This window comes from Pseudorca crassidens, chromosome 18 (genome assembly GCF_039906515.1).
Source record: "Pseudorca crassidens isolate mPseCra1 chromosome 18, mPseCra1.hap1, whole genome shotgun sequence".
NCBI lineage: Eukaryota > Metazoa > Chordata > Mammalia > Artiodactyla > Delphinidae > Pseudorca > Pseudorca crassidens.
This window is the reverse complement of record NC_090313.1, coordinates 69,135,198-69,158,651: the sequence shown is the minus strand read 5'-3', so window position 1 is coordinate 69,158,651 and position 23,454 is coordinate 69,135,198. Positions and strand designations below refer to the sequence as shown.

The following is a 23,454-nucleotide window of genomic DNA, read 5'->3' as shown; positions in this document are numbered from 1 at the left end:
GTACACTTTTATTTTCATTTTAAATAATCTCCAAAATTTGGAAGTGTTTTACAATTGCTATATTTTATAGTCAATTGTAGAAATTATAGTAAGATTTCTCCTTAACTTTTGAAATTTTTACGAATCAATAGTCATTTTTAGTTGCCTTAATTTCAAAACCACATGAGATAAAAAATTAGGTCTTTAAGGAAAAATTATATATGTAAAAGCTGTCTGTTACCCACAGAGTATGAAATACTAAATTCATAATATTTCAGAACAAATTTAATCGAGTTTGGTCATTTTCTGCGTTACCTGTACTAATTCTGTTTCATAGTATTAAATCATCAGTAAATATTTCTCATTGTCTTTTTTTCCTAACAAATGCACGTGAATTTTGAATCTTGCTCACATTGCACCTAAATGAAGTAGTAATGTAAAGTGCCTGTTTATGGCGTTACTAGACTTTAATGCATGTTTGTTTTCCTTATTTCTATGTTATCTATGGGCCAAGGTAATTACTTGCAGTTTTGGCTTGAGTATCACTTTTAACCTAGCTTAGAAAAAAGGCTTAATAACCATCTATATATGATGACTTGGATATAGTCTAATCTGGAAATAGTATTAGAGGTCATTTAAATTTGTCCATTAACAATTTTTCCCTATATGATGATTATTTAGGCTTTTTGGATAGAGCTCTCAAGGTTATATGGCTCTTTATATTTTTGCAAAGCATACTTATTTTAAAGTTATCTTCTCTACTAGACAGCAGTCTGCTTTTTTAAAACTATTACCGCTTTATCCTAACTTGGTCAGTCTTTTTCAGACCTTTTACCACGTTGCTGCTCTCCTCTGGAAAAATTTCATTTTGTCATTGAGCTTTGGAAATTGGGAGCCTCAAATATTGGCTCCCAATTCTGCACTGGAAAAATTACCTCATTTTTCCAGAGGAGAATAGTGGTGCTGTTACTTCTTTTTATCAGTTATGTGTCAGACATTGTGTTAGCTTTTTCTTAAGCTGCCATATCACACTTTTAGCTCATATTGAACTTGTAAACAATTCAGGCTTCATGCTCCCCCATTTTTACACCTCCCCTAGTTTACTCATATTGTTTCCTGCTCAGGTAGTGGTATGTTAGAATTGTATATGTATTCCAATTGTAATTTTATTCTGTTAATTTTTTTTCAGTTACTTGAAAGTATATTTGAAACTCTTGTCTTTTTTTTATTCAGATGTTAAATTATTCTTTTCAAGCTTGTGCTATCTGCATATCTTATAAATATGCATTCTCTGTTATGGAAGTAGTAGATACTAGTAGTGGAGAGGACAAAGAATAAAATTTTGTGGCATATTCAGCAAAATCTTAACATTCTCATTTTTTGAAATTACATTCCAACCTGTAAATCAGATGATATATTTATGGAGTTTTTTATCTATACTTAGATGATACTTATTAAATAGCAGTGTATACTTAGCAAGTTTTAGTAAAAGTTAAATGTCATATTTTGCCTCCATAAAGAAGATGAAACAACAATAGTTTCTTGTACTCTAAGAACTTATACTTTAAAAGTTTTGAGTGTCAACACTGCCTTTTCATTTTATGCAGGATGATAGCAAGCAGGCACAGTTCTTAGCTCTAGCTGTTGTTTACTTCATTTCGGTTCTGATGGTTTCCAAGTATCGTGACATTTTAGAACCCCAGCGAGAGACTGCAAGAACTGGAAGCCAGCCAGGTAGAAACATCAGACAAGAAATAAATTCACCAACAAGTACAGGTACTTAATATTTGTCTAATTATTTGAATTTTCATCATCATTTATCTCCTTTTTATTTCATTTTACATCTAGATTTAAACTGGTTCTATTCATAATCACCTCAAGTATTTATAAGTAGGTGGTATATAAATGCCGATTTAATATTCTTTAATTACACAAAAATGTAGAATGATATTTCCTATATTCTCATTTTATCAGAGAGTTTTGGTTTTAATTTTTCTATTTATTAATACAAATCATTTATACTACTGTTTAATATGCAAATAACTCATATATTTTAAATGTATAATTTTAAACTTTATAAACATATGAAAGTAGGAGGTCCTTATAGAGTAGTTCAATATCAACAATAAGCCAAAGTGTAAATCTTTATACCCAAAGATCAAAGATAGCATCCCTCTTTCTTTCCTTCTTTCTTTCTTTCTTTCTTTCTTTCTTTCTTTCTTTCTTTCTTTCTTTCTTTCTTTTTCTTTCTTTCTTTCTTTCTTTCATTCATTGTGTATAGTTATTTCAGTATCTAAATATTCTGTCAGAGATTTATAGTAAACAAACATACATTCTAAACTTTATACCAAAGTTGCTTCAACTAAAATCAAAGACTTCTAGACATCAGTGAACCATTTTGGATCATGTTGTCTTTCTCATCTATAGAAGATGCTCATGTTGTAGGAGTTCATGCATTGTCAGCTTTATCTACTCTGCTTGGAAATGATAAACACATTTTCTGGCAACTAATATTTTAATATCATGGGGAGCCTTTTATCAATTGCATTTCTTGCCGGGTGTTTACATCAAGGTTGTTTCTCTGTGGTTTGCAGTGTGACCTTAGTAACCCAGTGGTTATTTCATGTACCACTGGATTAATTTGTAATAGAAATTATCTTTCCTAAATAAATGCATATGATATACAAATTAAATGAATATTTTTAAAAGTGAGTAGAAATTAGTGGTCAAATCTCTGCATTTTGTTTTCCATATTCATATCATATCTCATTTATTTTTATCACTGTTGTGGAAATACAGATTATACTTAACTCTAAATCTTTGCTGTTGCATGCTGTATTTATTTTTAGTACGTAAACGTGATATTTCTTTGTAGTATACTTTTACTTTTAACTTTATTCTTCAAATTAAATGTTATCCTACCATTGCAGTTTGTCTTTTGACCATTTAAAACCCTGAGACTCTATATGTTAATCAACTCTTTCTTCATTTTTAATACATGCATAACAGTCGTATATGTATAAAGCAAGCAATATTTTAGCGAACCTTCCAGTTCTGATTTTCTTCTGTTTGTTGTATGTTGTGTATGTTGCTAAAATTACTCTACTTAACGAGTATATTATTTCCTTTCTCTTAAATACATAACTTCTTTCCTTCCTCCAGAGATGTGGTCTTTACTACTAGTATGTTTGCATGTTGTAGTGATATAGAACTGTCTTGGATCTTCAGTGGACCATGTTGCAGGTTGTTACATGCTGGCTCAAATTTGATTCCATAATTTTCTCCACAGTTGTGGTCATACCATCTATCCCTCATCCAAGTTTGAACCATGGATTCCTTGCCAAGTTAATTCCTGAGCAGAGCTTTGCCCACTCATTTTACAAAGGTAATATTAACCTCATCTCCTGACCTGTTTGGGTATTCTTAAATTTCATAAATTGTTATACAATAACCATCCATAATCTAATTGTTTATAAACAATCATACACCTCAGGTTTCAAGAAGATATAATATGTTGTATTTATACCTGGCTATTGAGAGCAAAATATAGTTTTTATATTTATATTCCATTATATTTCTTTAAGTATCATCTGCAAATTAAGGCTGCCTAATTATATGTATAATAATATGCACAGTGGTGGCATTCACTGGAGATTGCAGAAGAGTCACGTCTTATTAGTGGGACTAAATTAGCCCTAAAATGAAGGCTACTATGTAATGACAACAAAAAAGTTGAGAAAAACAAGCCTCGAAAGCATCAAACTGATAAGTTATTTAATTTTCTGTCGGAACAAAATTCCAACTCTTCTTAAAGGAATACAAAAAAATTCTTCACCAAACAATGTAAAATTCAACATTAAGCATCTAATAAAAAATCATTAAATGTGCAAAGAAGCAAGAAAATGTGATGCATAAGCAGAAGAAAAAAATCAGTCAATAGAAACAGATTCAGAAAGGATAGATATAGCAGAATCGTCAGATAAGGGCATTCCAACATCTATTATAAATATGTTCAAGATGTTTTTCAATTTAAAGGAAAAAGTGAACATAATGTGAAGAAAAATGGAAGATTTTTGTAAAAGAACCAATTTGTAGTCTTAGAGATGAAAAATAAAATAGCCAAAATGATGTCTCTGGGTAAGATTAACATGAGATTAGTCTGTGCAGAACAAAGGTGAGCCAAACTATGCCCCCCCCCAGGATTTTCCCATGTACACACCCTGCATAATTCCTGGGACAGTGAATATGATAGATTTTTACTATTGTGACAGGGTTATGTTATATATGTTAGCACAGTTGCTTCTTCTTTTTTTTTTTTTTTTTTTTTTTGGCTTAAAACAGAAATGTATTCTCTCATAGTTTTGGAGGCTAGAAGTCCAAATCAAAGTGTCAGCAGGGCCGTGCTCTCCCTGAGGGCTCTACGGGAGGATCCTTCCTTGTTTCTTCCTAGCTTATGGTGGGTGCTGGCAATCCTCAGCTTTCCTTGGCTTGTGTGAGCATCAACTCCAATCTCTGTCTCCATCTTCACATGACCATCTTCTCTCTGTGCCTGTGTCCAGATTTCCTTCTTTTTGTAAGAATACCAGTCATATAGGACATGGGCCCCTCTCTAATCCAGTTTGACCTCATTTTCACTTGATTATATCTTTAAAGACCCTATTTCCAAATAAGGTCATATTCACAGGTTTTGGGGGGACATGAATTTGGAGGGAACGTTATTCAATCCATTGTAACTACTCAAGGGTTGGTTCATTGCTTTGTGGGTCTTTTAGTCTTGTCTTTTTTCTTCTTCTCCTTTGATACTTGATTCGCATCTTTTTAGCACAGTTGCTTTTAAGAAAAGGTGATTATACAGGTAGCTCTGACCTAATCACATGAACCCTGTAAAGGCAGAGAGTTTTCTCTGGCTGGTTTGGAAGAGGAAATGAGAGAGCCTCAAAGTGTGAGAGGGATCTGAAATAAAGGAAGTTTTTCATTGCTGAGATGGAGGTGACCGTGCAACAAAGACCTGAGACCACCTTGTAGGAGCTGAGAGCACTTCCCGGCAAGGAACTGAATTCTGCCAATAACTGGAGTAATTTTAGAGAGGGCCTTGAGCTCCAGATGATACCACCGTTCAGTGTACTTCATACATTGGCTAATGATATGGAAGAACAACTTATAGAACAAATAAAGCAGCAAAGTATTTCTTATTACAACTTGAATGGACAGATATTTTTCATAAACGTGCAAACTTTGGACGTAATGATGAAATAAAGGAAAAATTCTTTTCAGCTTTATTGCTTTCAAAGGCATCTAACTCTGAGTTGGATAAACTAAGAAGGATTAGACTAAATTAGATTAGATTAGATTGGAGTGTCGTCTGGAATTTGTTTTGTGTAGAAGTGTGTTCCAAAAGGTTAACTGCAGTGACTAGAATATACTCTGGAGTAGTTAACCTGATTAAGCCGCCTGCATCAAAATATCTATGCACTGCTTTCTTTATCAAGAAAAGTTTACTATGAAACAATTTTAGCTGAACTGCATAATGGTCTTAGTGGTATAATAAAATTTTGAATTACTTTAAGGCCGATGTGGTAAATTTTCTATTCTTTTTTTTTTCTTGCGATACGTGGGCCTCTCACTGTTGTGGCCTCTCCCGTTGCGGAGCACAGGCTCCGGACGCGCAGGCTTAGTGGCCATGGCTCACGGGCCCAGCCGCTCCGCGGCATGTGAGATCTTCCTGGACCGGGGCACAAACCCGTTTCCCTTGCATCGGCAGGCAAACTCTTAACCACGGCGCCACCAGGGAAGCCCCTCTATTCTTTTAATTATATGATAATATGCAAGGTGATAGTAAGTAACTGTTACTGCGTGCTGTCATGCAGTGGTTATTGAGAGGAAAAGTTCTGTTGATGATGTTGGAAATACAAAGTCAATTCTTAGTGTTTTTACAGGATAAGAAACCAGTTTCATTCCACTCTTTAAAAATTAGTAGAACTGGCCTCTTTGTCAGACATATAAACTGTGTTTAATGAACTTAGTACTTCCAAGCAGGAAAGGATTGCATCATGTATTTTTAGTGTGAGAAAAGATGAAAGAATAAAAATAAAAGTTAGAATGTTGGAAGTACACAGTTTCTATGATATTTTGCATAATTTAATAAAAATTATTTTAATAATATTTATTATATAATAGTTATTAATGAAGTATCTCTATCTTAAGAATGATCTTGATTTTGCTCATCTTGAAAAGTTATCTCCTATCATTTTATGTATTTGATAGAATGTCTTTTATTTTACATTAAAAGGAGATACGTATAAACAAAATTTATGGATCTGGAATCTATTTCTTTCATTGAAATATAATTTATGTTTGATTATAACTATATGGGATAAATTATTGGAAATGAGTATTGATGAACATTGAGGGTATATTTCGAAGATACAGCATTTCTAGTTTCATTTTGGGTAAAAGTATAAAATGAATACATGTTCTGAGCTCTCTGAGTTCTCATTCTATCAACATAACTCTGTGACTCGGCTTTCTCCACTCTGCGTGTTATTAAAATAAAACAAAAATAGGCTAGCTATATGTTATTCCCATGAGTAGTAGTATTACCAGTTCTACTTGGATTAGATAAGTTAACAAGCAAAAGTTCATCACATTATAAACTTTAAATATTTATATTCCCAGTATTTGTTCAAAATGTTTATATAGGCATTTCTTTTGGGGAATCACTCTTTGCTTAAAACTTTTTGTTTATTTATGTGTACTGAAAAAAGTTACAAGTACAGTAACATTTGTCTAGATTGATCACCTATACCCACACTTTCAGTGAACAACATGGATAGTTTTTGTATTTTTTTTCCCAATTTACCTTTGTTCTGATTATATTCATTGAAATTTAATTTTATGTCTATGGAGTCAAATAATACAAGCTTTTATGCTTTTATTTTCTGTTTTGAGAAGACTGATCTGGACTACTCTTCAACTCCTTCACACTTTACTGCCTTTTTTCGCCTCGTTATTGAGCCTTTTAAAAAATTCTGAACTAGCTCTTTGGCCTCTCTCTTCTTAATCTTTGATAGTCCTTCAGCCCTTGGAGTATTGCGTAGTTTCTTCCTTGGACTTCTTGTCTCTAGTCATTTAGTCCAGGGGCCCCCAACTCCCGGGCCATAGACCGGTACTGGTCCGTGACCTGTTAGGAACTGGGCCACACAGCAGGAGGTGAGGTGGGCGGCAGGCGAGCGAGTGAAGCTTCATCGGCAGCTCCACTCCCCATCACTCTCCATCGCTCCGCATCACTCCCCATCGCTCATATTACCACCTGAACCATCCCCCCCACCAACCTTCCATGGAAAAACTGTCTTCCACGAAACCAGTCCCTGGTGCCAAAAATGGTTGGGGACTGCTGATTTAGTCTGTTACTGATGACAGGTTTTAAAATAACATTATTACATAAAATAATAAAGTAATGAAATGTAATTTATATTTAATATAATACATTCATTTAATAAATATTTTATAATATAACAAATATAATAATTTTTCTTTCTAAAAATTTCTAAGGGATTCCTATGGTTTTCAAAACAGTTAAAAGGTCTTAACTTATAGTGGCAAGACTACTCTAGTTCTAACTTATCTGGATTACTACAGTCATCTCCAAAGTGGTTTCCTCGCCTCTTGTCTTGCTGATCTTTATTTGATTTTTTATAGTTTTGCCGCAGTTTATTTTAAAATATAAATGAGATTATGTCTCTTTTTGACATAAAAATTTCTCATAACATTTAGAGTAAAATATCACTACCTTCCTAACTTCATCTCATGTGGTTCTTGCATCTGCTCACTCCAATGAAACTACCTTTTAGTTCTTTAATCATGCCAAGCACTTTCCTGCCTCGTGACCTTTGTATTTTGTTCCTAGTTTTTGGCTCTCTCTTCTCCCTATTTTTTGTATGATTTGAGAGTACTTATCCTTCAGGTGTCTGGTTAAAGGTCACCTCCTCACAGAGGCTTTCCCTGACTACTATAGCTAAGGAGCTTCCACCCCACAACCACCTTATTTTCTTATCATGGCATCCTCTTTATTTCCCTTCTTACACTTATACAATTTATTTATTTGTTTGTCTATTAGAATGTGTGCTTGAAGAAGGTAATTCCTAATATCTAGCATGACACTTGGAAGTACATACAGTAAATATTTGTTAAGTAAATGGGTAAGTTATTGAGAAAGCTAAACAATTTTTAAAAAGCTGAATATTGATGGTAGCCATAAAATGTATTTCATTAATAAACATACTTAAAACAGAGAAAATAAATTTTTATTCATAGCTTGTCCTAGAAGCTGTAGAAGCTTTGTGTTAATTTTCCACATTAGGTTTCAAAAGAAGAATGTTAATATGTAGGTGAACTTACAAATAAATATGTTGTATTAGTTTTCCTCTAGCAATTTATTGTCAGGGAAAAGAATTATGTTCACAGGAATTAAAATAATTAAGATATTGTGCCACTTATACGAGAACAGACATATGGCATAAACAGTCTACAAATAGGTAGGAATTTGTATGAGTATTTCATATATAATAAATATAATTTTTCTAATCAAATGGAAGAGGAAGTATTATTTGGCAAATGGTATTGGTATTACCAAATGGGGTAGCCAATTGAAAAAAATAAATTTATATCCTTATTCCATATAACAGGCTAAATAAATTCCACATGTATTAAAATTTAAAGCGAAAAAGGAAACTGAACATAATTCAAGAAAATTAAAATTTATATAATATAAGAAAAGATGTTTTAAATCATAACATCAAGTTGTAAAGATATGACTAAATAAGTTTTATTTATCTGCATGTCTGAAAATGTTAACAAAATTAAAAGAAAAAATGCAAACAGGAAAAAATTTACATTTAGTGATAAAAGTTAATCCTTAATAAATAAAGAACTCTTACAGATCAATTAAAAGAATATATCACAGTAATGGAAAAATGTAAAAAATAGCTGAACAGTTAATAAGAGAAAGGCAATGCAGGTACACATAAGGGAAATTTATTTAAATCTACTCATAATCAAATACATTTATACTGAAACAAAACTGTACCAAAATTTTCAAATTGGGCAAAATTTTGAAGGGTGAGAATATAAGTAATGTGCATTTTACATAGAATAAAAATATCCGTGATCCTTGTTCTACTAATTTTACTCTTAGAAGTATATATTAAGGGAACAATGAAAGATATGCCAATAATTTTTTTACCACTCAGTTTTTATTTATTGCATACTTAGAAATAAAGCTAACATTTATTAAATAAGTTGCTACATTCATATAATCAAACACTATGATTTCAGCTTGCACATTTGTTATTTTATCTTTTGGAGTCATTTTTAATGGACTCGTAATTCATTATATGGGTACATTATAATTTATTTTACGAGTACTCTACACTGTCATTTGTATAATATTTATAGAATTCTTATTGAATACTGATGTCAAATATCCTATATATTTTATCTTATTTATAACTGAAAATCATGCTCAGTTTTCCCTAACAAATATTTTTTTTAAACTTCGACTCTTTAAAATAAATGTCTGTTTTCAGTATTAGTAAGGGTACCAACAAAAGCCTCCCTCCTCTCTTTTTTCTTTCATCTTCTAATTTGATCTCTTTTCCAACTTACCTTATGATTCATTCATTATTCATTCATTGCTGAATAAATGAATGGTTTCCTATTACATACTAGGTACTAGAGATACATAATAGTGATCACAAAGTCCCTATGTTTATGAAGCTAACATTCTAATGAGGAAGATAGACTTTTAGAAACCACACACTTAAGTATATAATTGCAAACTATGTTGTATTCTAAGAAATAAAATTACAGATTATTGTGAGAAGGTACAAAAGAAGAAACAATTTAATTTGGGGGTTGGGAAAGGCCTTATAGAAATGATATTTAAGCTTTGAACCAAACAATGAAGTCAGTTAGTTTGGGAAAAAGACTGGGGATAGTGGAAGCACATTTCTGAAAAGGTAGCCACGTATTCAGAGAAATTCCTTGGCATATTTTGGGAACGTATGTGGGTGGAACATAAGAATCAAGTGAAAGGGAAGCATTCCGTAAATTTAGACAGGTAAGCAGGAACCAAATCATGTAGGGCTTGTAAACTATACTAAGGATCTGTTTTTTAAACTAAGCAGAGGAGTGTTATATTAGTGTTCCGTTGCTGCCATAACAAAATACCACAGACTTACTGGCCTAAAACAACACAAATTTATTATTTTATAGTTCTATAGATCAGAAGTCTTACATGGATTTCACCAGGCTAAAATCAAGACATCCTCAAGGCTGCATGCCTTTTTGGAGGCTCTTGAGGAGAATCCATTTTCCTTGCCTTTTGCAGCTTCCAGAGGCCACTCATATTCTTGGCTTATGGCTTTGTTTCTTATTCCTCCATTTTTAAAACCAAGAACTGTGCATCTTTCGGGCTATTCTTCTGTAGTCATATCTTCCTCTGAGCACAGCTAGGAAAGGTTTTCTGCTTTGAAGTTTGATTGAGCTGACCTGGATAATCCAGGCTAGTCTCTTCTCCAAGCCCTTCCATTTAATGTCCTTTTTGCCATGTAAGGTAATATTCACAGGTTATGGAGATTAGGACGTGGACGTCGTTGGGAGAGAGGGGCATAATTCTGCCTGCTACAAGTATCATACAATTTTACAAGAGTATTCTGGTTTATAATTTTATAAGAGTATTCTGAGTACAATGAGGGAATAGATTTAGAGGGGCATTGAGGGTAACTGAATAAACCATCAGAGACTATTGCTTTCTAGGTAAGAACTGCTATTGCTTAGGACTAAGGTGTAGCGGCAGTAGAGATTAAACAGGAAGATAAATTAGACATACTTTGGAAGTAAAATTGACAGGATATGGTAAAAGATTGGATCTGGGGCATGAGGGTATGAGAAGTTTTCAAAGATAATACCTAGCTGTCTGGTCTGAAGTACCAAGATGATAAGTAATCATTTGTCAAAGCAAGAAAGAACGGAGGTAGATTATTTGAAGAGAATGACCAAGACTTCCATTTTTAGATGTATTAATTTTGAGATGTCTGTGGAAATCTTCTAAGCCTTTGGGAAGCTAAATCAAGCAAGTACATTACAGCCTGATACATTTCTTAATCCTCATAGCACACATAAGATCTATATTTTTCAAGTGCGGTCCTTGCAGCTTTCAAAGCGTAACTAACTTGTTCAAGATAACATGGAAAACTAGTAAGTTGTGGAGCCAGAATTGAAACCTTTATCAATTTGACCACATTCCCATTATCTTTCTTATGACATATCCTTTTCAGAAAGGAAGGAGAAATACCCAAAGTACCTGAAGGGAGGTGGGAGTAAGAGGTTGTTCTTTTAGGGTGGGAGATACTGATCTGCAGATAAAGGGACCAGAGCTAGGGATGAGAGGTAGAAATTGAAGATAAGTAGAGAGAATAGCCGATAGAGTGGTTGGGATCTGTAATTTTCTTTTCTCTTTGGAGTTTTGGTTAATTTTTATGCAATTTAACTAATTTGCATTTAACATAAACAAGATATACAAGTTATATACAGATCTTTATGTTTATTTTAAATTACTCTAATGTGAATAGTTTGCTTAGTATTACTATTTGAAAAGCAAATAAGTAATCTTGATGTAATTTTTAGTGCTATACTAACAAGAAGCTATATGTTCCTTTCATGTTATTCCTTATTAAGGTAGTTTGGAAAATAGCAATTTGAGTAATTTAATAGGTAAGAAATATTGAAACACTTCATAAATTATCATAAAACAAGATTTTTGTCAGAAGGAATGTGTTAAATGAGGTCACCATGTAGAAATCATGTCATTTGTTGAACTTAACCCCATATTTTTCCGAACATGCATTAGATGAACTCATTAGGTTCAATGAAAAACAGTAAGAAAAAGAGGCATCTGGCACCCAACTGCCTGTTCTGACAAGGTTAAGATCACTCAGGCTAGTAATATTTCTCCTTTGTATACTGACATGGCCTATTGCTACAGAAACTGTGGAGAACTACTGAAAAGTTGGAAGTCTCCTGTCAGTAATATAACCTGCACAGGTGCAATCATTTATACTTTCTATGCTGCTCATGCTTAGCTTCTGTTGAAGTCACTTGGGTTAAATCCTCAAAGTACTTTAGTGTTACAAAGAAGCGTTCTGGAAACATGTAATTCATCTAAGCTGAAGTTTGTGCTATCATCTGAGAGTGTGTTCTATAAATGCATAATGGGAAATTAAGGTAGGTTTTTTGAGTATTGACCTGTTTTCTATTTGCAATTACTGTTATAAAATTTTTCATTGGTGTTTATTTTTATTTCTAGGTGAATAAGATCATAAACTTTACAAAACTTATGTATTTGAATAGAATTCTTATTGAAATATCAAAATTACTGCTCTTTTGAAATAATTCTTTTATTCACAGTAAAAAAAATTAAGATTTTTATTACTGTATAAATATTTTGATGAGGCATTTGAAAATATTTTAATATTCAAATTTAATAAACTTTTAATTGTGTTTTATAATCAAGAGATCAAAATTTATGTTGAAGTTCCATGTATCTAGCTACTGAGTTATAGATTTTAATTGTCTACTGAGAGAGTCAGTTGAATAGAAAAGCAAAAATTGTATAGTTGGTAGAAAAAATCTTTTTATATGACACCTTGTGGACACAAACCAAAGATTTTATTTTCTTAGATATTTTGTTTGCTAGCAAAATGCTTATATTTCAGACCAATACAACTTGAAAAGTTTACATTTTTGTGTAGCTCTTAATGTAAAACACATCATAAATAAAGATTCTGAGACATCATGTTAGGGTAAAGCCAAGCCTGTAGACAAGATCTATAAATTAGCTAAATTTAGACTAAGTGCTAGACTTGACTTTATGCCTTTTGACTATTAAACTCTTTAAGAAAAGTTAGCCCATGCTAGTAACTATTCCACTGTGATGTTTTGTTGATGTTAGAGTTCTTATTTTGTTTCTGTGTTTACATTCTCTGTCCTGTTGCCATAGAAATGTCACTACCGCTGTTTAATTCTCTCCTGATTTTTCTGCTGTAATTGTTTTCTCTCCAAGATTATGTAATCTGTAGATTAAACATGCATGAAGTAAACTCAGTAGTATCTCTAAGAGTGGAAATAACTGGCTTAGCCATCTTCCCATCCTATATTCCTAGGTAATTTAATCAATTTCCAAAATTTGATTATCACCTCTGTTTGAATGTTCCCTAAATATATGGCCATAGTTTCCTTGGCTTACAGATATAAATGTCCCAGAGATTCTGCATGCTCAATTAATTCATTATTTTCCTGAACAAACTTGCTTCTTTTTTGCTTTCTTCTTCAGTTAGTGACATATCACCGTTCTTTTTTTTTCTTTAAGCTAGATATTTCAGAAACATCTTGATTCTTTCTCTTCTATCTTATTCCTAATGCTATTATTCTGATTTGTCTTAATCTGCTCTCACAAGGTTTTATTTAAAAAATGCCAAATTGTTATCTTTACCTCTTAACCTTTTTCCTTCTCTAGTGTTTTGCCAGTAATATCACCGAAATTTTCTGTCTTCTCAAAAAAACTTTATATAGTTATTTTAAGTTTTAGCCTTAAGAACAACTAAGAAAAACCTATTTTTCATGTTGTTCATCTAGTGTTTGAATATTATTATCATGTTCTACGGAGTAATCTTTTGTTCTTTCAATTCTAACATCCTTGCCCAAACAAGCAAAACTAAAACCTATAATAAATATGAGGAAAACTGCCACATGACACGGACTTGTGAGAGATGTATATCTTTAGTTTCTTGTTCTAATAACCTTTCAAATCAAAGAAACAAAGAAATAAACAACAACAAAAACACCTAAGGGCAGTTTCGGTACTTCCCTGGTGGTGCAGTGGTTAAGAATCTGTCTGCCAGTGCAGGGAAGATGGGTTTGATCCCTGGTCTGGGAGGATCCCACATGCCGTGGAGCAACTAAGCCTGCGAGCCACAACTACTGAGCCCACGTGCCACAACTACTGAAGCCTGCGCGCCTAGAGCCCGTGCTCCGCAACAAGAGAAGCCACTGCAATGAGAAGCCCACGCACCACAACGAAGACCCAACAAGCCAAGAATGAATGAATGAATAAATAAATAAACAAACAAAGCTAAGGGCAGTTTTATAGAACTTACAGATGTTAATTTCAAAGAGATCATAGACATAATTTAGTTTGCCCTTCTTGTATTACAAAGAATAACTATTAGTTAGTAAAGTAATACAAATAGCTGCCATTTACTAAGTATCTACTTCATGCAGGAACTGCAAGTAAATAAGTGTGTATCTTATTTTCTTCTTCAACATGACTTTATTAAGTTAAAAGCTATTATTCCCATTGTACTTAGATTAAATTTTTCAAGGTCATCATTTAGAATTTGGTAACATATGAAAAACTTTATTATAATGACCTTTGTATAATGAGATTTGATAGGAATTTAACATTTTAAAGATGGTTTTCTTTTTATCTATTTTAGTTAGTAATATTATATACGTTTTCATACATATTTGTGATTCAGTTTTCACAAATTGAAATTTATATTTATTCACAAAGAATGATCATTCCAAAATAATTGTTCTTAAAGACACATATAGGTTAAATTTGTGAGGCTCACTATTCTATTATCAAAGCATTTATCCTTGTGAACTAATCATTTGACATGCTTTTTGCAATTAACTCTTTAGAATTTTATGTATTGTGTGTAATTTAAAATATATCTTTAACTAGTTTAAATATTTCAATCAGGCATTTCATTATTGGTTACTGAAATACCAAAAAAGATATAAAAGTAACTTAATATTTTTAAGGAGATATTAGAGAAGTATAATAATTTATCTTGCATGATTGGTAGCTAACAATAGAAGTATAAAAGGGGAGCTTTATATAATAATTATTTACAAGCTGCTATAAGCAATTGTGGTAGGAACTATTTCTCCATGCTTATATATCAATTTTGAAATGCCAGATGTTTTATGAAAGAAACAGGGTTCTGTTGATGCTTGCCAAACAAAATGACAGGTGTATGTGGCTGATGTATTTTAATCAAGTTGTGTTGTTACGCACATCCATTTAGCAGATTTTTTGTTTCTTACAGGTTTTCTTTTGCTTATTCTAATATGTGAGTATATTTTATTAATAATACTGGGTTTTCCTCATGAAGCTTTTTGTTTAAATCAGTTTCTTTCATTACAGAAACACCTGCTGCATTTCCAGACACGGTAAAGGAAAAAGAAACACCAGCCCCTGGTGAAGATATTCATCTAGAAAGTTCCATTCCTCATACTGATTCAGGAATCGGAGAGGAGCAAGTGGCTAGCATCCTGAATGGGGCAGAATTAGAGACTAGCACAGGCCCTGATGCCATGAGTGAACTGTTATCTACTTTGTCATCCGAAGTGAAAAAGTCACAGGAAAGCCTAACTGAGAACCCCAGTGAAATGTTGAAGCCTGCGCCATCTATATCTAGCATTAGTCAAACCAAAGGCATCAATGTCAAGGAAATATTGAAAAGTCTTGTGGCCGCCCCAGTTGAAATTGCAGAATGTGGCCCTGAACCTATCCCATACCCAGATCCAGCACTGAAGAGAGAAGCGCAAGCTATTCTTCCTATGCAGTTTCATTCCTTTGACAGGTAGGTACTGAACTTATTATTTACAGTGCTCTATGCATAGAAGGAAAATTAGAGTCTGTTAATTTAAAAATATTAGGAGGGTCTTGAAAACATTGTATTTTTTACTGTAGATTCTTACTACAAAGACTATCAAAGTGACAGGCCAACTGGATTGATCTCATAGGCATTTTAATATGTTTCAAAAAAGGGGGTTTCATATGAAATGGCAATAGCACATTGAATTGGAAATATGGAAACACAGATTCTGATTATAATCTATCATCAAGTGACTACAGTAGATTGGAGAAGTCATTTTGTATATATATATATGTTTTATATATTATATACATGTATATATACATATATGTGAGGAAACTGGAAAGTAATTGTTTTTTGTTTTAGGGAGAAAAGATCAAGTTAGGAAGTCAAATGTTTCTTAAATGTCAAAATAAATATATAGTCAAAATGTAATATATATTCCATAATGTTTTCTCTAAAATAGCCAAACTGCTTTGTCCCAATTAGAGACAGTAATTTTTTTAGAGTTTAGAGGTTGAGGTGTGACAGTAAAGCCATTTTCAGTTAGGATGAATTATCTTTTTCATACATAAATATGATTTAAAATTTGCCTATAAGCATTTCAACCAGCATCCTACAGATATTTCTTGAAAATTTATTGTGAAAATATGAATGGCATTAGTCATCATGTCAAATATAAAGAGAGAGAATCAGGTTTGTTTTCTATGAACTTAAAGTAGTAAAAGGAGATAAAATGTTTGCAGATAGTTGTCTATAAGATAAAATGTGTTAAGTGTCAGAAGTTTTTTAAAAACTAAAAAAAGGAGGGGTATAAAAGGTAGGAAATTGTTTCTTTTTTTTAATAGTTTGGAGGTTCATTCATATAGTTCCTTGGATGTTCCTTATGCCAATTCATATTTGGTTTGTGTTCCCAGGATATATGTGTATGTGTGTTTATGAGTTTATATAAGCATAAGCATGTAAGTATTTGTATATATCTATAAATCTTTATCTATAAATAAATGGTATAATAATTTAACTTGGGGTCATAAATTTTATGTTCCATTTAATTTTTAAGTTCTCTACCTAAATTTTGTTAAAATATAAAACAGTAGATACAGAGAATCATTGTAATATGCATAAGAGAATCCAGTGAAATAAACATTAAGTAAAATATTTCTGTTCTAATTTGGATTATCGTTAGAACAGTTTTTTTCATTAAAACTTAATGAAGCAGTCATCTGAGTGCCGATATTCTTAGCTACTCAAAATTTATTATACTTTTGAGGATATTGCTTTACAAAAAATAGAACTTTCCACTTGTTCCTGGTAGCATTTGTGCAAAATGCAATGAGAGTGGAATCATTCTTCTAAATTGCATAAGCAGAAATGAAATCGAGGAGCACAAAGCATATTTCAATTCTTTTTAGGAGAAGGGTCTCCAGTGTAGTTAATATATGCAGTAGCTCAAGTACTATCAAATGTAAATGATGAGGTGATATTGATGAAAGGAGGGGATTGAGGTCTCAGGGGGCGCTGATGACGGATTGAACAGAAGCGGCCTTGCACTGCACGTAACTCAAGTCTGTCGTCTTCAGTGCTCAAAGCCATAATGGGAGGTGGCAGTCTGAAATGAGTTGCCACGGCAAAGAGTATTATTTTTGAAATGCTTTCACACAAATCACTAGGCCCTGCATACAACTTAGTTTCATGCTTTAATGTCATCAGGAGGCACAAATTGGTGTGTCTAATTGTTTGCCACCTGCCAGGAAAATGAGCTGCCAGCCAGCCAGACGGGTTTGATTGTCTGTCAGCCATTCAATAGATTGAGAGTGACAACATCAAAAATTTAACTTCAAACTCTGGAGCTTTGAGCAGCTTTTCTGAGACATCATCCCCACAAGTGCTTCTGGACAACTGCATTTTTCAATCATATTTCCAATATATTGCTACCATTTGCCTTATCTGTCTTAAGGTAGCTATAATTACATTATGAAGTATATAAACATATTTCTGAAGCACTAAAGTCTGAAATTCAAGTTATGACATGTCTTTTAACATCAGATTGAATTCCTTGAAAATAGGATCCAAGAAGACAGGCTTTAGAGGCAAGTCTTGAATACTTACAGTTTCAAACACAGAATTAGCATGGGTCTTACTCTACCAATAATGTATTTTTCGTTTATATCTTTAGTTGAAAAATAGCTGTAAACTCAGCCGCTCATTTCTTTGTAACTAAATCATACATAATAATATTGTACAATCGCAGTGGAAATCACCTAGGATTTTCCTTTTGTTAGCCAATAGTTTATTTGTTCTATTGAAAACGTGCTAACAATGTATTCTTTATACTTATTCTAGATTGTAAGTTTGGGAATAACTTCCTAAAACAACTGATGTTAATTGAGTTATGTTAACTTACGTTTTACATGTGGAGTTTCTCCTCACTTAGGATGGCACATTGATGAATTTCAGTGTTTTGAAGTTTGTAATATCGTTTTCATTCGGTAAATTGCAACATCAAATTTTAGAAACATTTAGACTTAACTAAAATAAACCTTTTTCTTTTAGTATTAAATCTTTCATCAGGTTGTATTATGAAATATTATATAAATTTTATCTATATATATGGGAAATGCTGATTCTTTTTCTTTCATTTCCTCCAGTCATCATCTATGCAGATTTAAGTATATGTCTTTGATTACAATGAGTGGCCCTAACAAATGTATATTTATGCATTGTAAAGCACTGAAAATCCTAGACATCCGCTACTGTCATTCTATAGATGGAACACACTGTATGTGTAGAGGAAATATGATTATGAAACTACAAGAGTTTTTCTACTGTTTTGTTACTATGAAGCGAAGAGGAATATTTATCGTGGTTTTATTTCTAAGAGAAGAGTTTAATAATCTCATAATAGAACTTATAAATCTAGTTGCAGAGTTCCCCAACAGTACTGTCTCTTGTGGTAGATTTCTGTGTAGATCTATGGTTTATAAAATAGCCTCGCTGAGCTGTATTTTTTTCAGGCATCAGTAACTCTGTAACTTTTAGATTGAGGGAATGCTTTTCTCTAAAACCACCAATTAAGCTTTACCATATCCTGTAAACTAAAATTTAACCCTGTATATCCAAATGCTTTTAATCTTTTGAGAATTTTGTATATATCTGTGATTTAGCTCAGTCTTAATTCTCCAGGGATTCCTGAGACGCCCCCTTAGTTTGGACAAAAGACAATAAAAAAAGGCAGAGGACAATATGCTTCTCCATACATTTTAACTGTCGTTATATTTCAGAAAATTATCTTAAGTCTGGGATATCACAAAAAGCTAGTAATTGTGTTGCTTCTCTGGCTAGTATACAATGATCTTATGATTTATATTTCATCCTTTTAGATTTCACATACCTGCTTGTGTTTCAGTTACTGGGTTTGATATGTTCGGGCAAATTAGTTTGTATTTTTTCCCCTCAAACTTTTAATATCCTTGCTTCCAAGTGTTTCATTCTCTGAAAAAGAAAATCTCTGAAATAAAAAATATTTTGTAAATATTATGGGACTAAAAAACAATATATATAGCCTTCATATTACTGAACCTAAACTATAAGCTTAGTCTAGGTATTCTCTCTCTAGTTTTTTAACATTAATGTTTTAAATATTAGTGCTAAGGATGATAATTTAGGATAAATAAAAAAGAAATGTTTAGTAGAGATGATGGAATCCTCCTACATTGATTTCTTTAAGCTTAGAATTAAGTCAGAATATGAAAACTTACAATTACTGCTGAGTACTTCAATTTCTGTTCTTACAGTTTTCTAATTTTTTTTAAAAAGTGTTTTGATTATATCACTTAAAGGATGAGCAAGTAAATGTAAGCTACATTGATTAAAACTCTGCCAGCCTTTACAATTGAAAGTTTCTATGATACCTAGCCACTGAAATCCCAGCTTGTATTATGCTCCAAGTACCCTGGGTATAGTATTTTAAGGCCAGTTGCCAGAAGATGCAGTTTTGACCCAGCATGGTTGTATCCTAATTTCCCCAATGTTGTTGCCTTTTTCTCTCCTGGCATTTCCACAGACAGTTCAGTGAGCTGAAAAAAGCATCTCTCTTTAAAGGGTGGACTAATGAAACACTCAGTTATTTTTCATACATCCTCTTTCTCTACGGGTATTCTAAATACGTTACAAGATAGCAATGAATAAATCATGAAAACATCATAAATAAACTTGTGATTTCTAATGAGCTGCAGTAAATTGTAATGTCAGCTTAAAAGCAGAAGTAAATTTTTTTTCTTCATAGTTTCAATTTTTTCTTTCAAGATAAATGTTTAACAACAGTAAGCCTTGTTAGATAAAGAGTAATAATCTAGAAATTAGAAGAAATGGCTATCAGTAATGGGTCTCTGTAATTAGTTGTGTGACCCTTATCTATTCTCTTTGGTTCTCTGGGACTCAGTTTCCCAACATATAGAATAATGCATTATTTCCAAAAAGTCCCATAAAGTTCCAAATTCCTAGAATAAATGAGATGGCCTTACAGTTTGTCTCAAAAAGTGGCCGATAGTTATGAACTTGGTTAAAAGACCTGAACTCCAGAAAAGATTTGACATGCCCAGTTTCAAAGCTATCACCTGTTTCCAGGTGTTCCCCCACCAAATGCATCTTCCGCATTTATGTCAGAGATGTTTTTCTTAAATGCAATACTGATGAAGATTTTGAAACCATTTCTTATTACACAGTAAAGGATGAACTTCTTAGTTTGGAATATAAAGTCCTCATCTTTCACCAGCCGTAAGGATCTATTTGCAGTCCTTCAATCTTTTATGATTTTTCATATCTCTTCGCCTCATGAAGTTTCTAATATTGAACTTTCCTCTTCTTGGCTGATTCCCATTGGTCCTTTTCAATTCAGCTTACTCTTCCCTGATAAAGCTCATCCTTTATGTTTCTGAAAGTTCTTGTGCATAACTCTAATCAGAGTTGTTATTGAAATACATTGCAGTTGATTTATTTGTCTCTTGTATTTTCTTCAAGTATCTCTGACACGGGTTATGTCTTACTTGTCTTGGTATCCCCTAACTTGTCAGTGTAGTTGTATTCCCTTAACCTGTCAGTGCTCAGTAAGTGTTACAGAAGAGAGGGAGCAAGTGGAAAGAAGAAAGGAATTATTATAGGATCCATGAGTGAGATATAAAACTCACTTGTCTTAATAAGTCACTATTTAAAAGCCATTTCTTATCTTCAGTATCTCGCTTTACACTTAGGACAGTTCTTGAGGTGTACAGATAAAATAGTATCCTTTTTACAAAACTCACATAACTAGTTAATGGAGATCCCCAAGACTCTGTCTTTGGACCACTTCTTCCATCTATTTGCATTGACTTCTTTGGTGATTTCATCCATGTTCCTGGCATTAAATAACATATAGTCTGATTACTACCAATTTTATGTCTCAGCCCAAACCTGTCTCCTAAACTGAAGACTCATCTATCTGATTGCTTATTCAACATTACTACTTGGATGATTAATAACAGTTATAAAAAAACAACAACAACAAAAAAAAACTGTTCCAACCATAGCAGTCCCTATCTTAGTTAATGGCAGTTCTGCCCTTCCAGTTGCTTAAGGCAGAAATCTTTACGTAATCTTTGACTTTTCTCTCATACCCACATCCAGTCTTCTGCAAGTCGTGTTTGTTCTGCCTTCTTAATATAGTCAAAATTTGACCCATTGTTCACCAGTTTCAGTTTGCAATTCTGATCCAAACTACTCGCATTTCTTACTTAGATTATTGTAGTATTCTCCTAACCAGTCTCCCCGCCATTTGCCTTTTCCCCCTTGTCTATCCTTAACATAGCAGCCAGCGTGATCCTGTTACAACCTAATGTTATATTGCTCCCCTATTCCTAAGCTTTTAATGGCTGCTGATCCCACTCTGAGGAAAAGACAGCATCTTTACAGTGGACTATAAGGACCTATGATCTGAGGCCCTGTTACTTCTTTAATCTCATCTCTTATATCTCTGCATATCACTCAATCTTCTCAAGTCACACTAGCCTTCTTTCTGTTTGCTATCCCATGACACTCTTCCCTAGATACCCTCCTGGCTTGTTCATTCACCCTGTCAGTGTTTCCTCAAATACCACCTTTTGAATATGTCTTCTCTTAGCCACCCTTCCAATAATACTCGTTATTCCTGTCTATGCTTATTTTTCTCACAACACTTACCACTTGGTATACTATATTTAATCATTTATGTTATTGTATTTTCTGTCTCTCCCTATTGAAATGTAAATTCCATGAGGGCAGAGATTTTGTCTGTTCTATACATTGCTATATCTCAGAACTCAGAACAGTCCCTCACACGTCAGAGTTAAATGAATGAGCAAATCTTAAGATCACACCCCAAATCTATGGCTTTGAGATAGGATGAATTCAATGATGGAAAATTTTACACTTACATGTATTTTGTAATACACTCAATGTATTACAAAACATATAATTAATCACTCAGTGAAACATTTTGTTGAAGTGAATTAGATAGAATAGTTTTCTGGCTTGTGCTACTTTGATGATAACCTTTACAGCCTTGGCACATGTATAGATTATATGTAGTATAAAGGCATTTTCCACTTCTTTATAGTTTTCAGTCTTAAAGTTGTGGGACAGAAGTGTGAAATTGTATGGGAAAATATGGAAAGAATATTCATAAGATAGAATAATGCATTTTTTAAAATGTGTGTAGTGTAGAGTATTCTAGATATCCATCAGTATGACTGGCAGATCTAGTAGAAGAATGGAATATGTTAATAGTTTAGATTGTTGGCTCAACTTTTGTGGCTATATTTTTGAAATCCAGATAAAAATTGTATGCTCACCCTAGAAAAATGTATATACTCTAAAAATTTGTGTGTTTTTATGCACCCTAATGGGGTACCCACAATGGGTACATAGACTCCTAGGTAAGCCTTTTGATGTAGGGGGGGATAAGTAACCAAGTGGAAAATGTTGACTAAGATTTTGTAAAAGCTGAAAATTTTTACTTTCATATATAAGTAGTTGCAAATACATAATATCATTCCAGAAAATAACTAATACGTTATCAACACATACTGGCAAGTATAAACATTCAAATAATTTGTAAAATATATTGCTTAGGAGAGAGAATGGTCTGAGGTGTTAGGGAATGGGTAGTGTTGGTGAAGAAATGATATTAAGGACCAAAATGGACAGTCCTCTGATTCTAGATAAACAATTTCAGCATAATAATCGAAGGGGAAATAGTAGTTCTAACAAATACATAAAATTATGGATTGAAAAAGAATTGGAGAAATCAGTCAAACCAGCTTCCCACCTCTCTCACCACCACTCTTGTGACATGGTCGTCCTATCCCTTTGAACACATCAGTGTTTGGAAACTGGTGCTCATAAAAATTACTAGAGAGTTCTTTACCCTGTTGGCCCTAATCTGGTATTTGGAGATACATGGAAATTTCATCTTGTTTCCTTGTCAAATGCCTTCAGATTTTAAAAAATTGGTGTAATTTTTTCTCACGTCTTTACTATAATTTTCTAGACTCTCAGTCTTTCCTGATATGACTTGTGTTCTAGATCTACTGTCATCCTAACTGTTCTTTTATGGACATGATGCTTTTTGTCATTATTCTTGAAATATGGTGCCTAAACCTATACATAGGACTTTATGAGGTCTGACAGTCACAAAGTATATCAGGATTATTGCTTCTTTGACTCTGGATACTGTTGCTGA

At 33.0% G+C, this 23,454-nt stretch overlaps 1 protein-coding gene across 7 annotated transcripts in view; it reads left to right on the top strand.

Moving 5' to 3' along the window:
- Positions 1 to 23,454, top strand: part of NBEA (neurobeachin) — a 630,249-nt gene that overhangs the window by 223,532 nt on the left and 383,263 nt on the right. For 5 of the 7 annotated variants that reach the window (XM_067713382.1, XM_067713384.1, XM_067713383.1 and 2 more), the window contains exons 28-30: positions 1,587 to 1,755; positions 3,269 to 3,364; positions 15,248 to 15,686. In XM_067713382.1, the coding sequence (XP_067569483.1) occupies positions 1,587 to 1,755; positions 3,269 to 3,364; positions 15,248 to 15,686 (704 nt within the window). The remainder of the gene's footprint in view (positions 1 to 1,586; positions 1,756 to 3,268; positions 3,365 to 15,247; positions 15,687 to 23,454) is intronic. The other 2 variants (XM_067713386.1, XM_067713385.1) reach the window with 1 other exon arrangement.